This window comes from Pundamilia nyererei, unplaced genomic scaffold, assembly GCF_000239375.1.
Source record: "Pundamilia nyererei isolate P.nyererei 1_Seehausen unplaced genomic scaffold, PunNye1.0 scaffold00263, whole genome shotgun sequence".
Classification (NCBI taxonomy): Eukaryota; Metazoa; Chordata; class Actinopteri; order Cichliformes; family Cichlidae; genus Pundamilia; species Pundamilia nyererei.
In genome coordinates, this window is record NW_005187664.1 from 639,894 (window position 1) to 653,383 (window position 13,490).

At 46.5% G+C, this 13,490-nt stretch overlaps 2 protein-coding genes across 6 annotated transcripts in view; one reads left to right on the forward strand and one right to left on the reverse strand.

The window, feature by feature from the left end:
• The window catches only part of stn1 (STN1 subunit of CST complex), a 5,637-nt gene extending 955 nt beyond the window's left edge, over nt 1–4,682 (reverse strand). The window contains exons 1-9 of one of the 4 annotated variants that reach the window (XM_005750139.2): nt 4,281–4,682; nt 3,536–3,631; nt 3,325–3,402; nt 2,985–3,155; nt 2,653–2,764; nt 1,830–1,980; nt 1,179–1,256; nt 379–501; nt 232–304 (exon numbers count right to left, since the gene is read on the reverse strand). In XM_005750139.2, coding sequence (XP_005750196.1) covers nt 232–304; nt 379–501; nt 1,179–1,256; nt 1,830–1,980; nt 2,653–2,764; nt 2,985–3,155; nt 3,325–3,402; nt 3,536–3,631; nt 4,281–4,413 — 1,015 coding nt within the window. In that variant the 5' untranslated portion in view covers nt 4,414–4,682. Of the gene's footprint in view, nt 1–153; nt 305–378; nt 502–1,178; nt 1,257–1,829; nt 1,981–2,652; nt 2,765–2,984; nt 3,159–3,324; nt 3,403–3,535; nt 3,632–4,280 lie in introns of all 4 variants that reach the window. The other 3 variants (XM_005750138.1, XM_013915173.1, XM_005750140.1) reach the window with 3 other exon arrangements.
• A 692-nt stretch (nt 4,683–5,374) lies between these two features.
• LOC102204071 (serine/threonine-protein kinase 10-like) overlaps nt 5,375–13,490 on the forward strand; it is a 21,251-nt gene continuing 13,135 nt past the window's right edge. Inside the window, exons 1-5 of one of the 2 annotated variants that reach the window (XM_005750142.2) lie at nt 5,375–5,732; nt 5,837–6,347; nt 7,805–7,969; nt 12,052–12,100; nt 12,358–12,507. In XM_005750142.2, the coding sequence (XP_005750199.1) occupies nt 6,198–6,347; nt 7,805–7,969; nt 12,052–12,100; nt 12,358–12,507 (514 nt within the window). In that variant the 5' untranslated portion in view covers nt 5,375–5,732; nt 5,837–6,197. Of the gene's footprint in view, nt 6,348–7,804; nt 7,970–12,051; nt 12,101–12,357; nt 12,508–13,490 lie in introns of both variants that reach the window. The other variant, XM_005750141.2, reaches the window with a different exon arrangement.

Genomic DNA, 13,490 nt, shown 5'->3' on the forward strand with positions numbered 1-13,490 from the left:
ACGTGAGATCTAAAAGTACGATTAGGGTTTGTGCCACAGTGAAAACGGAGCTGTGATCAGAGAGCAACAGGTGTAATTGTTGTGCTCATTGATTTCTGACAAGCAGGTAAAAGCTTTCTTTCTTAATTACATCCTCTGAAAAATAATTCGTGCCTCTGAGGAGTCAGAAAAGCTGTGAGGGCATCGCGAATCAAAACTTGTGTCTGTACTGCACTGAGCGTGTCCACGCACACTTCTCCCTCCTCGAGTCCTCCCTGATGACGTCTTTGACGGCCACGAGCAGATCCTTGTCCTGCACGGTCACCTGACGAGGAGCAACAGCGTCACACACGGCACAGCAAAAAGCTCCCACAGATGAATGTGTCTGCAGTTTCTTACGAGATAGACTTCGTCCTGGGACTTGACCTTGCGGTACACGGCACCCTCGTCCTGTAGGATCTGCAGGGCCTCCTTCAGGAGCTGACGGAGCTGCTGGCACGCAGACGGACCCGCGACAGGCTCCTAATCAGCATCAGAGGAGCACGAGACAGAAAAAGCCAATGAAACGAAGAAAGAAGGAATTTTGCTTCAGATCTGAACACATTTGTCACTCAGCTTACAGGCCGGCTGCACCTCCACGTGAGTTAGACCTTTCAATGCTACGAGGAACTCGTGTTAAAATCACTGCTGGAGGTTTAGTGTAGGCCAGGGGTCGTAACCCTGGGCACGCGTGCTACCGCTGGCACGTGGAGGGTTAACTGGTGACCATAGCTGGACTGGCCACTGGGCATACTGGGCATACTTCGTCTATGCCCAACGGTGATTTTTCATTTTCATGGGCAGATGGGTTTTTGAAGATGAAGATGAAACCAGGAGACGTCCTTACTGAACCATCAGAGCTGAACAGGTGATGGAGAAACAGGTTTACCTTTAGGTGACATGGATGAGTTGAAGTTATGAGCTGTTTCTGAGACAAATAACACCAGGATCCTTTTCTACAGCTGACAGCTGGTAACTGTGCAGGGGCGGGTCTAGCAGAGTGTTGCCATGTCTCGCTTTTGATAAATAATTATCTGAATCTTACAACCAAAGTTTTTATCTGATGTAAAATGTATAGAAATCACACATATACCAACAAGACTGTGCATCACTGTCACAGCAGCGTCTGTTTTCATTCAAAGGCTTCATGGCTTTAATACCTGGGGGGCCGGTCTCTCGTTAAAAGGCCCGATTTTTTGTCCCAGTCCAGCTCTGGACACGACACGCAGTGAATCAATCTGAGAAGGTGCATTAAAAAATAAAAGGCTGGGCCAGTGCTGCACATCGCAAATCAGCTCGCATAGACACATTAGCTGTGCTGCTTCTTAATGACGGTATCTTAGCTAACAACACAACTACCAGACTAAAAATAACTTCGCCTACTTGTGAGAGGGACGTTGCTAGCTGGCAGTTTTTTCAAGCGATGTTGAAATTTCCACATTCAGACATTATTGACAGTGTTTGGCTCGACATGTCTGTGCGAGCAGATTTTCTCTCACATGAGTCCTCAGGTAGCCTCTGAATGCTGGACACTCGGAGACCAGAGATCACATTAACATGTGTCTCTGTGTTAATATAATTCTATAAAGTGGTTCTATCTAGTGTGTAACTGTTAATACACATCTTTGCTAGCTAGCATGCTAACACTGGTATTAGCATGCAGCACACCATGTTCTGAGATCTTAAAATGTGATGTCAGAAGAATCAGTTTTACTTTGCTGCAAAGTATCAAATCCTGGTGTTTATTTCAGTTTTTCAAAAAGAGGCTTCGAGGTGTGACGACTGGTCCCACGTCCCCTCCCAGTTCATACCTGGTCAGCGGATGCTGCCTGAGGCGGGCTGGAGATCAGAGGCTGCAGGAGGTCCTGGACATCGTAGGGTCTGAACCTGCTCACAGACTTCTGCTTTAAAAAGTCTTTCAAGATCTTTGTTGCCCTGCTGAGGGAGCTGACAGCCGAGTCTCTGAAAGACAGATGTTCGTCGTGACCCTTCGAGCTGCTCTAATAAAAAAAATAACAGCTGATCAAACGTGTAAGCAGCCTGCGACCTCTTTCACCTTCTGTCCTGCCAACAAATCTGGGAACGCCACTGAAAACTTAGTCAGGTTCACTGTAAGCCTGAAATAACCACAGCCCGAGGATTTCAAGGCACAACAAGATGTGGGAATAAGAAACATCTGCATCTGTTTTAGCTTCTCCTCTTTTTCCGAGGACGTTCAGAGGTTCTCTGCAGCGAATCGTCAGAAAGCAGACCAACTGAACTCCTGTGACACTGATCTCTGAACAGATTTGGGCTTTAGACTGTGACACTTGGAGTTTAGACTGCAGCTTCAAACAGAGCCTGAGAATGTGATGATGACATCTCCTGTAATTATGGAGAAAAAAATAACTGTGAAACGTTGACCCACCCGTGTGTACTCTGACCCACAGCTGTGAAATCACTCAGAGTGTGAGGATAAAACTTTTAATGGCTTCATTAAATATACTGAAGTTCTTGTTTTTAAAAGAGCTGATCCTGGGTCAGACGTGGTTTATTGATGTGGACTCAGCTACTGGGTGTGTGTGTGTGTGTGTGTGTGTGTGTGTGTGTAGGGTTGAATGTTGACTCTCTGGTGTGTTGGGTGGATGCTCGTACCCCGCCGCGTCAGGCTCCAGCTGAGGCGCTTTGTCGTAACACTGTCTGTAGAGCTGAGGAGCCTCCATCATCCAGGAAATCTGCACCGCCATCACCGAGTCGCTCACTTTATCTGAGGACGCACAAGCACACGGGTGAGGACGGAGGCGGAGCCTGCCCACATCCACATATTCACTGTGAGTGTGTTTCTGTGCATGTGTCGCTCTGTTTGTGGTTCTTTGTGTTATTTGTGGAGGACTGTGGGCTAACTGTGGAATAAACAGCTGCAGACAGTCGGTGTTGCAGTGATGGTGGTTATGAGAGCGTGTGCGGATGAAGCCGTCTCCGCTCACAGTAGGTGGAGGCCTTGATTTCCCTCTGCTGCCTCGACGTCTTCACCGGTCCCCTGACGCGGAGCAGCTCTCCGATCTCCAGGCGGCAGCGCGTCCGCTGGGCTCGTCTCAGCTTCTGCAGCTCCGCCACCGGGTCGAAGCCTCCCTGAGCCGCGGCGCCGAGTTGTGCCCCTGCTGGAGATCACACGAGGACACTCGCTCTGTATCGATTCTGCATCTGAAGCATCACCAGGCTGACAAAGGAGGACAAGGACATGTCTGCAGGCGGCAGAGCGCTTCATTTTACTGAACAAACTGAAAGCAACGCCAGGCTAACACTGAGATACAAACATGAACTCACACTTGCTCGGCTCCCGCTCCTCTTTCAGGACGTCACTTTTCCAGCACAGGCAGTTTATAACGCCCGTACCATCATCCACTGTGAGCACGCAGCAGCGGAGCGTGGGCGGAGACAAAAACAGAGCACATGTGACCAGAATACAATCGTGAGGTCTCAAGACTACAGTAGTGATGAGTACAACTCCACAATGGGAGCCAGTGAGGAAGAGCACCTCCATAGCAGAAGAAGTCTTCCCTCTCCCTCTTGTAGACCACCGTTCCCAGCACGTCGACTTTGGAGATCGGGTGCAGGTTGTAGAAGTAAATCCCTTTGAGTGGAAAACAACAGATAATTAAAGGTGAAGGTGTGTCTCCGGTGAGAGAGCAGCGTGTCCTCCTCTCCACGTGCTGAAGTGTCTCTGAGCCAGACACTGAAGCGAAGCTGCTCCTGATCGTCCAGTCTAGCTAGACTTCACCTGAGCTGACTGGAGTCCCTGAACTGGTCCTCTGGACCAGGATTGTACTGTTTACAGACTATGGTTTCTAAAATACATCCAGACAGTAAAACCTTTGTGATAGTCTGGATATCACAGATTTATTTGGCACAACTTTGCAAATGTTTGTGTTTCTTTGTTGTCTTTTTGCACGTCATCACATGGGGCTTGACCCCGTGGACCTCTGAGCTGGGGTACCTGGTCCACTCCATCACCCCTGCAGGGTTTACATTTATGCGCTGACAGGAACTACAACACATCACACCTGGCACCATCAGGTGGTGCAGTTTAAATGAAATAACGGAGGATTTAAAACGGTATAAATAACTACAATAAATGCTCAAATAAAAATAAAGGAGCTCAATAAATGTAAGATTCTGCACAATGCGTGGTGCAGGCTAACAGGAGCTCTAAATCTAATTTCAAATTAGAGCTTCAGGAGTGACGACCAAGTAAAAGGTGAGGTACAGGTCCAGTTTGTTACCTGGTACCTGAGTGGACTCCGTCATCTCCAGGATGTCTCTGATATACAGCCGAGCGAAGGCGGAAAACACCGGATCCAGTCCCCACAACATCGACGGAGGCTCTTCCGCTGGATCCATCGCAGCTGTCTGCATTTCATCCTGGGATCAAACACTGACGGTTTACCTGCTTTCACTGGTTTCCCGCCAGCCACACAAACCGTCTCCAGGACAAAGTTAGCTGGTTTCAGTGGCGTCACTTCCTGTTAATCCCACGGTAGATGAACCTGTAGTTCGTCCGGAAGCGCAGCAGAGGGCGCTCACGATGAATAAAAGTGGCCCGAACTTAATGTGCAGTTTCACCCAGAAGATAAAATCCAGGTTTTATTTCAGGTTTCACTAATTTTATTTTCCAATGCATTCAAAATACAGTAAAACAACACGTGTTTCCCCTTTTCTTACAAAGACGAAGATTTTGCCCACAAAGTCAGGATTTACGACAGGACACACTACCTTGATGGCAGCCAAATTAAAAAACAATCAGGCGTTATCAGTGAAGTTCAACCACAACAGACACGATCATGTGTCCGTTAACAGTTATCTGGTGGTGGTGGGTGAACTCGACTGTTTCAGGCGTACCCTGTTACTGATTTTCCGCGGCTGTTCGCTTCATGCCTGAAAGCAAAATGGCGAGTGCCGTAAAGTGGAACAAGGTGCTGAAAAGTCCCTAATATAAATATTATTTTCATTTCTTTTTTAAACTGTACGAGAATATATAAACACAATCTAAAAACAAAATAAAATGTCCAAACTCCTCATATAAAACAACGCTAACAGAAAAAAGTGCTAACCCTACGAAATTCATCCAATCCGTAGAGTGTTATTCATTTTCGATTATTTCGCGACTAGAATCCTGGAAATAGCGGTTTTTCGGTCACGTGACCTTTAATCAACTTTTTCACTTTTCTTAAGTGCTAGAAGGATTTCGTGTATGTAGAAAGTATTAAAAAGATAGGTTAGCAGCATTTCTGTGTGTGAAATTAAATATTTCAAGGCATATTTTGTCTCGCCAATTCGGCGCGTCTACGTTTGCAGTGGCTGATGGGAAATGTAGTTCCACGAACACAAAGAACCCCGACTGTTCTGTTTATAGAAATGACAGAGACCGTTGAACGCAATAACAGCACAACGACTGAGTAAAGCTGGGTGTGTCGGCTGCTTTCCTGGTGGGAATGCAGCACGGGAACCGTTTAACCGTCAGCTGTGATCGGTCTCTGGGACAGACGGGGGCAGCAGGAGACCGGAATCCGCGCGCCAACCTTCAGGCACGAGGAGCTGGGAAAGAAAAGACCACCGGCACGCGCACTCGTGGACGCGCACCGACACTAAATCCGCTAGAATACTAAAGCCGTCCCACACCAGGGAAAGATGACTGTTTTTAACCGTTTTAGCGAATAATAATACACGGACCAACCGTACGTGTTTTTTATACCCTGAAGCAAACTAATGAATTACTCCGTGGAAAGCGACTCGGTCATTTTGAAGGACTCTTATCCCGTGTTTTTTTGTCTTTTGGCAGAAGAAAGAGCTCCGCAGGGCTGTCGGGCCAGTGGGTCGCCAGGAGTTGGAACAACGACGAGCCTCCAGTAACACTTTTATTACTTTACAGCAACAGAAAATATTTTTTGGACGAATTTTAAATACTAGAAGACGTCTAAGTGATCCGTTGGTGTTTTCAGGCGTTAACAATGACCCGTGATGTGAGAAAGCGCGTTCCGTGGACCGTCCAGAACAGTGTCAAAGGCTAAGCTAGGTCTGAGAAAAGCCTTCATAGTCGTTATAACTAATGACACACATGGTCAGCCAAAGACCGACGCTGAATCCATACTTCTGTTAAAGTTGAATTCCTTCAGGAACTTTCCAGCAGAATAAACATAAAAATGTCGTTTTTTAATTTTCGTAAAATATTCAAATTGGGAGCGGAGAAGAAGAAGAAACAGTACGAGCACGTCCGCAGGGATGAAAACCCGGAGGAGATCTGGGAGATCATCGGTGAGCTGGGAGATGGAGCCTTTGGAAAAGTCTTCAAGGTAGGCATTTTGTGCTCCACCACCCATTCGTTGCTCTGTGCCACACGTCTCTTGCTCGGGTTTAATGATAGTGTTTCCTTTGGAGTGTCTCGTGTTTTTCCCACTCGCATGAACTCTTGGTTCTGGGGGCACCCTGCCAGCAGCAGGGCCACCTCAGTCATTTCCACCCCCTACACCTGCTCTGTAACAGCCAGAGATGGTGTCAGGTAGAGTGCTGCTTTGATGCTCTTGTGCTGACAGGTTTCGGTTTGGATGTTTAGGTCCGTGGTTTGATTTGATCCTAGCTGGAGCCTCATTACCATGACAGACAGTAAATATTATCACACAGGAGTCCAACGCCAGGAAGTCTGCATGTTCTGTTTGCCCCCTTTGTTGCCGGATGCTATATTTGGAGACTTTTAAATAGTTGGATTTACCCAAGACTTCAGGCCAGTGTATCATACTTACGTTAAGCCTAATCTTCCTCCACATTCAGCTCCAGGGTTGCTAGTTTCCCAGCATTTCACCCGCAAGCCTTTCATCACTTATTTTGTCCTCATCTATATATTTCTATATGCTGTTGTGATATTTTAACTGTAAATTTCCAAACTTCCTTTTACAGGAGTTTGCAGGGATAATGGAAATTTGACCATGCCAAGTAATCCCCCACCTTTTTTCCATCAGTCTGTTCTCAGATGTATTGCACATTTAATATTATACACCTTCAAAGGGTGTAAAGTCGCCACCCCTCTATAATCCAGGTTCTGTTGGAGGTCTTTTTCTGTCAGACACATCACCGTGTTCTCTAATACTGCAGGGTCCTGAGATATGACTAAAGCTGTGTCTTTTTTGATGGATTAAAGTCCTAAATGATCAGATTAGTTACGTTTGTTTTCTGTTGAAAGACAAACCAAAGAACTGTTGCATGTTTGTGCTGCACTTCAGAGTCGAGCTGCAGGAGATCCACAAATAGTAAACTGCAGTTTTATGTTTATACGTCTGGGCTTTGAGCCATCGCGGTTATGCATTACATCACCAGGGCAGTACCCACACTCTGATTCATAGAGCGATACCAGTTCTCCATTCTGAAGAATGGATTAGTATTAGTATATTGTAGGGGGTGCATCAGTGTTTGGCACTCAGGTCACCAGGAAGTGGCTGAATCCCATATCGCAACAGCGACTTCATCGAGAGCTTCCTGTCTGCAGAGAAGCCAAAACAAACAGGAGAATTTTCCACTTTGGCGAGACGTGTCACATCTTCTGCTGACACTTTCAGACCTGCAGCACAGCCCAGTGTTTGTTTGTTGGTTGTTGAGCCATTGATCTCAGTTTGAGGTATTTCTCTGAGGTCTGGGGTCAACAGCACTTCAGATCTAATATAAACCACCTCTGGCCTCCTGAGTCTTTAGGACAAGTGTCTAGAGGAGTGGAAAGTTACTTGTTCTCATAATTTCCAAAAATATTTTAATCTTACAGGCTCAGAACAAGCAGACGGGCGTCCTCGCTGCAGCCAAAGTTATTGACACAAAGACCGAGGAGGAGCTGGAGGACTACATGGTGGAGATTGACATCCTCGCCTCCTGCGACCACCAAAACATTGTCAAACTGCTCGATGCTTTCTATTACGAGAGCAAACTGTGGGTGAGTAGAAGGATGTGCTGTGTGATCACTGTGTGACTGCCTAATGAGGGGGATTATGGATCCAATACAAAGCTTGCAGAATCACAAATTAGAGACGGCTAGATGTCAGTGCAGCTTTCAGGACTTACACCCGTGTCTGCTGCGTGCTGTCGGTGCGAGGCTCTTCCAGTGTTCGCTGCTGTAGTTTTCTTATCAAAATGTGTGGCCAAAGTTCACACGAGCTGCCGAAACTAAGAGCCTAAAGTGCTGTTAATCATCATACTGGTTTATAATCCATCCGCTTATGATATGAGCTCATATTTAATGCCTTTGTTTTCTCCCCAGCTATTTATGTAACACAGATGAGTGTGTTTTGATGACATTTATAATTCAAGTGAAAAAAACCCATTTAGGTATTTTCACATCATAGAAGCTGATTTATGCATCGCTGTAAACACTGATGAGCTTTTCAGACGTGCTGGCAGCACACGTGACTGTAGCCTGAGGACTGAGGCCATGTTCCTGGATAAATGTGCTGCTTGTGAGGGGGACTCATAGCTTTCAGTCACATGACTGATGCAGAGTACTGGAGGGGGAAAATGTGCATTAGTATGACACTGGGAATCATCTGATTATCAGAGCCGATATCGTCTCTAGTTGTTTTAAGATTTCCTACGTCATTGGTGACGGCTGGATTGATGCTCAAATCGTTACATTGAAGGAAGCCTAGACTCACTGTTGGCTATCTGAAGTGATTAAAGTCAGGCAAACGTTAATAATCAGCTGTAGCTGATGGGTGTGCTTCTCTAACAGGTCTGCGTAGGTTCTCAGTCATCCAGGTCCTGGTAGTAAACTGGACTTCTTTACATTTGTTGAAAGAAGTCCTGTCGCTTTCTTTCCCAGCTTCTTAGACTCTCTGGCAGAGACAAAGACTGAACAAGAAATCCTCAGCATTAATAAGGGAACAACGATGGCATTGGCTACAAAGATACACTACAAATGAACAGCCAAGTTATCAGACAGCCTCAGGCGAGCAGAGAACATTCAGGAAAAGGATGAAGAGAAACCCTCACTGCTAACTAAACTAGCATTCCAGTGGCTTTCAAATTGCAGAGCAAATGTATAAACGCTGGAAGCTCTTACCTAGACTGCATCACAGGAACTGCACAAAGTCAGCACCGACGTTTAAGTTCAGCTGTGTGTGTGCGTGTGTGCACGAGCGCAATAACCAATGCAAATTGGGTTACACTAAACAACGCTCTTTATTTATATCACATAAGGCAACAACTTCACCAGAGCCACTGAAACACTGCAGCCTGCTGATGATGAACTCAGTCACTTGTCAGTTATTATGATTGTGTGTTTCCATTAACAGATGGTAGCTGTACTACAAGCACCTTTCCTCAGTATTGGTTCAGCCATGCTGCAGCTATTGTGGCTGCAGGCTCACCTCAGTCATTTGGGAGCTTTTCAAATCCAAATAAAACATTCAGACACGTCCCTGAGCTGCTGGAGCTTATATAGCCATACTCTAACAAACGGAGTGGCTGCGTTCGATTGAAACACTGTGGTTGTTTTGAAAGTCGATGTTCCTGTGAGGATGTGATGTCACAGGAAAATTATGAATTCAAGGTTTTTTGCACAAATCAAACAGACGTAGGGAAAAGGTAGCCTGCCACTTGCACCAAGGCTGAAATGTATAAGTTCATACTGAAACAGCTCAAGCACGTCTGATTTAAATCAGGAAACGTGAGTCTGCACTAACATTTCAAAGGAAGATTGGGCCTTCATGAGCGCTCGCGCTCACCTGTACATGTGAGCGTTCTGCCCTTTTCTTCCTTTTGTCCTGTGAACAAGAAGTGCCGCCTGATGGAGGCTGATGTCTGTCAGGTGCTGAACAGGTGCCACATTCATGCACAGAGGAGGTGGAGATGAAAGGCTTCATCCCACATTAACCCAGGAGGAGCTGGCAGGTGACGTTCTTGATAACTGCCTCGTGAATCGATGCCACCTGCTGACCTTTGTTTCTCTTTCACTGCGCTGTCTAAACTGAACACTTCCGAGGCTCTGCTTTGATTTCTGTGCCGCTTCCCGGCCTTGAACTTGCAGGTGAGATCACATCCTTCCTCTCTGTGCCACATGAATGGATTAGAAAGTATGCGGCTGCGCAGTTCTCCATGCATGTATGTGTCAAATAAACAAATAGGAGAGGAAGCCACAGCCCTGGCCCACGATTCCTCTCCGCGCCGCCGCGACTGTGAGGACCATTGTGTGATAGCGGAGCCACTAAAACAACAACACGCCTACAGAGAAACACGAGAACCGTGTGTGTGCGCGCACAAGACCGCTCTGATACTGGAGGCATTGTGTGTCCTGTGAGGGCTTTGTTTTGGGAAGTGGAGCAGTCTTGAAAAGCTCAGCTGTCTTGGAGGGCTGTTCAAACTTTACGTTACAACCCGTCTTTTTTCCCCCTTCCTCTGTACTTCCTGAAAGATTTTCCATTTTTAACCTCGAGCTGACCCTGTGTGAAAAGTTTGGGCCATAACCAACGGATCAACCACAAGTCGTTTCTCAATGGTTTCCAAAATTGCAGAAGTGCAGCTTTACTTCCTCTTCTGTGGGTGTGGCATTCAGCCAAATGTTCCCCAAATCTCCGCAGGTGTGTGAGTGAACGTCACGCCACATGGCTGAGCTAAGCTTACAAAAGACGCTCCAGATGCTTTGTCTTACCTCCTGCACATCATCCTCATTGCTACCTGAGCCTCTGTGCCCAGAGATAATCCTGTTAGCAGAATAAGGTCTGGAACGATAGCGATTAAGCAGGCTAGGTAGCAGCTGTGTGAAGCCTTTCCACAATGTGGCCCCAACTGGGCCAATCCTCTTACATCAGCAGCCATACTCAAAGCTCCTAAATGCCTTTAAGAGCTCAGAGTGTTTCATTCATGCAGGAGGCGGCGTTCATTCTCACAGTGGTTTCATCAGGGTACATGAGGAGGAGGAGGAGGAGGAGCTCTGCTGAGTGTTTTTAATGTGTACAGTGGATGTTCCAGTAATATTTCTCTGAGCCAGCGTCTGTTGGGCCATGAAGGTGTTCCTCAAAGTCATTTACAGTAAATGTAAAACTTTCAGTTTTATATGTAAGAATAAAATTGCTGTGACGTCTTCATATTTAAAAAAGAAGCCGCGTCCTGGGATTTAATAATGTTATAACTGTTAATGTACGGTCAACCTTAACCAATAAACTATCTGAACATCAAAGTGAATCAGCGAGGACGCAGAAGGAAATCTCATCTTCATCCTGTGTGAAGCTCAGAGATGATTAACTGTGACCACCGCCCCGTTTAACCCGGGAGAGCGGCGAGGGCGTGGAAGTCTGAACCAGAACCAGGCTGGACCTGTTTCAGCACTGCTGGGAGCTGTTGGCAGGAAGTTGATCACACAGAGGTGATCGTTGCTTCTTCACTTCACTTCAAACTCCTCACAACGGAGGAGGAAACTGTGAGGAGTGTGACATAAAGCAGAAACGGAGACTCCTCTTGGGATTGTTCACCTTTTACTTTAGAGGTGAACATTCTCTGCTCACACTTTTTCAAGTTTCATTGCAGCTTATCGTTAGTTTGCGATTATCAATGTGTTCCATGCAAACTGCAGACACCTGCTGGTAACCAGTGCAGTCACAGGGAGGTTTTCAGTGTAGCAGCCTCTTTGCAACAGCCAGCAAACCTTCTCCAACCAGTCACAGTGTTCCCAGACAGGCTTCATTGCAGTGACCGAGGCCTTCACCCTGACTACAGGTCCACCTCAGCTTCACAGGTGAACGTAGCTGTGAGTTGTGGAAATCCAGTCAAACTGCCCACCATACTTTTTGCTGGCCCTGGGCCATCGGCTCAATGTTTATTATGTGGACCCCTGATGAGAAGCTTCCAGAGCCTCACAGCAGATTTCAGAGGTGACCGGGTTCGACCGGAGCCCGCCGCCTCGTCAATGACCTGCACTCTGTTGGAGATGTTCTGCAGCACTGTCCTCGCTGCACATAATGGTACACTGTGTGCTTTACATAAACAAATGCATGTGTTCACACTTCTCTTTCCTCGTGTTGGCAGATACTCATCGAGTTCTGTGCAGGAGGGGCTGTGGATGCTGTTATGCTCGGTGAGTCAGCATTCCCACGTTGCACACGGGTTATAACATTAAAGAAAGCTGCTCTCATGGCAGCGCTAACCAGCTAAGGGAAAAGAGCCAGTTTTAAACTTGAGACATTTCTCAGCAGGCCACCCACATGTTACAGCGTTCTTCTCCAAGACACTAAATGCAGCTTTAGCCCTCATTACCACCTATGATTAGGTTGCATTAGTATGTGAGGAATTGTAACCGTGCTTTCATGTGACTCCCTCACCCTTTCCCCGCAGAGCTGGAGAGACCCCTGACAGAGCCTCAGATCAGGGTGGTGTGTAGGCAGACTCTGCAGGCGCTCGTCTACCTCCACGAAAACAAAATCATCCACAGAGACCTGAAAGCCGGCAACATCCTCCTCACGCTGGACGGTGACGTCAAGCTGGGTAAGGGCCAAGTGACACCCAGCTGTTAACAACAACAGTCCAGGATCGAGACTCTGACTCAGACCCTCAGTTCACGGATGTTTAAAGTGGAGAGGGAGAAACCTAAGAAATGAATTTGTGCTTGTTTCTCATGAGAAATCATCAGTTCAGTCTGACATAGATGAACCAGCATGAAAACTGTTGTTTTTTATGGCATCATCTAGATTTTTCCTCTTTTTAATCTTTCTAATACAAGAATCTTGGATGATCACGTGACTTGTCTCATGACTCTGTGCAGCTTGTTCTAACAGTTTTTCCAGAAACACAAATATTCGCTAGAAATTTGACCTGATTTTTTTTCTGCCGGTAACGACATGATGACCTTGTGTCTCTGGAGGGAGGAGAGATGGTCACAACTAAAGGGAGATTTGTTTAAACTCCTTCGATCCTGCTGGTGCTTTGAGCTTCATTGCTAATGTGGAGGCACAGCTCCATCCAGATGTTTCGTTGAATATCTTCTGGCTTTTAGTATCTTGTATTGTTGATGATGATGATGGAGGGAGTAAGGCTGTTGGTCGACTCCCACGTTAGGAAGGTGTATTTGGGCCGTTCCCATCAGCGTTACGCTGACATCAGTAATATGATCAATGCAATGACAGGCTGATGGTTTCTCACCATGCTGTGGGAATATTCTTCAAACGCTTTGATTTGTTCTCATGCCGAGTCAGATTAACTTGTCAGGGACTGTTTTAAGCCTCATTGACTTCTCATTTTAACTGTCAGCTGTAGTTTGGCTGCACAGCAAAGGTCAGCTAGTAAACACCCATACACACCACTCACAACACACCACATACACACTAACAGAAGAGTGTGTGCAAAAGTTGTTAGTCTGCGATAAAGACTGAGCCTGGTTCAGTTCTTTCACACTCCTGTCCAAGCTCAGACTCTTCAACATGTTATATAACAGTTTCACAGGTGTGTGTGTGTGTGTGTGTGTGTGTGTG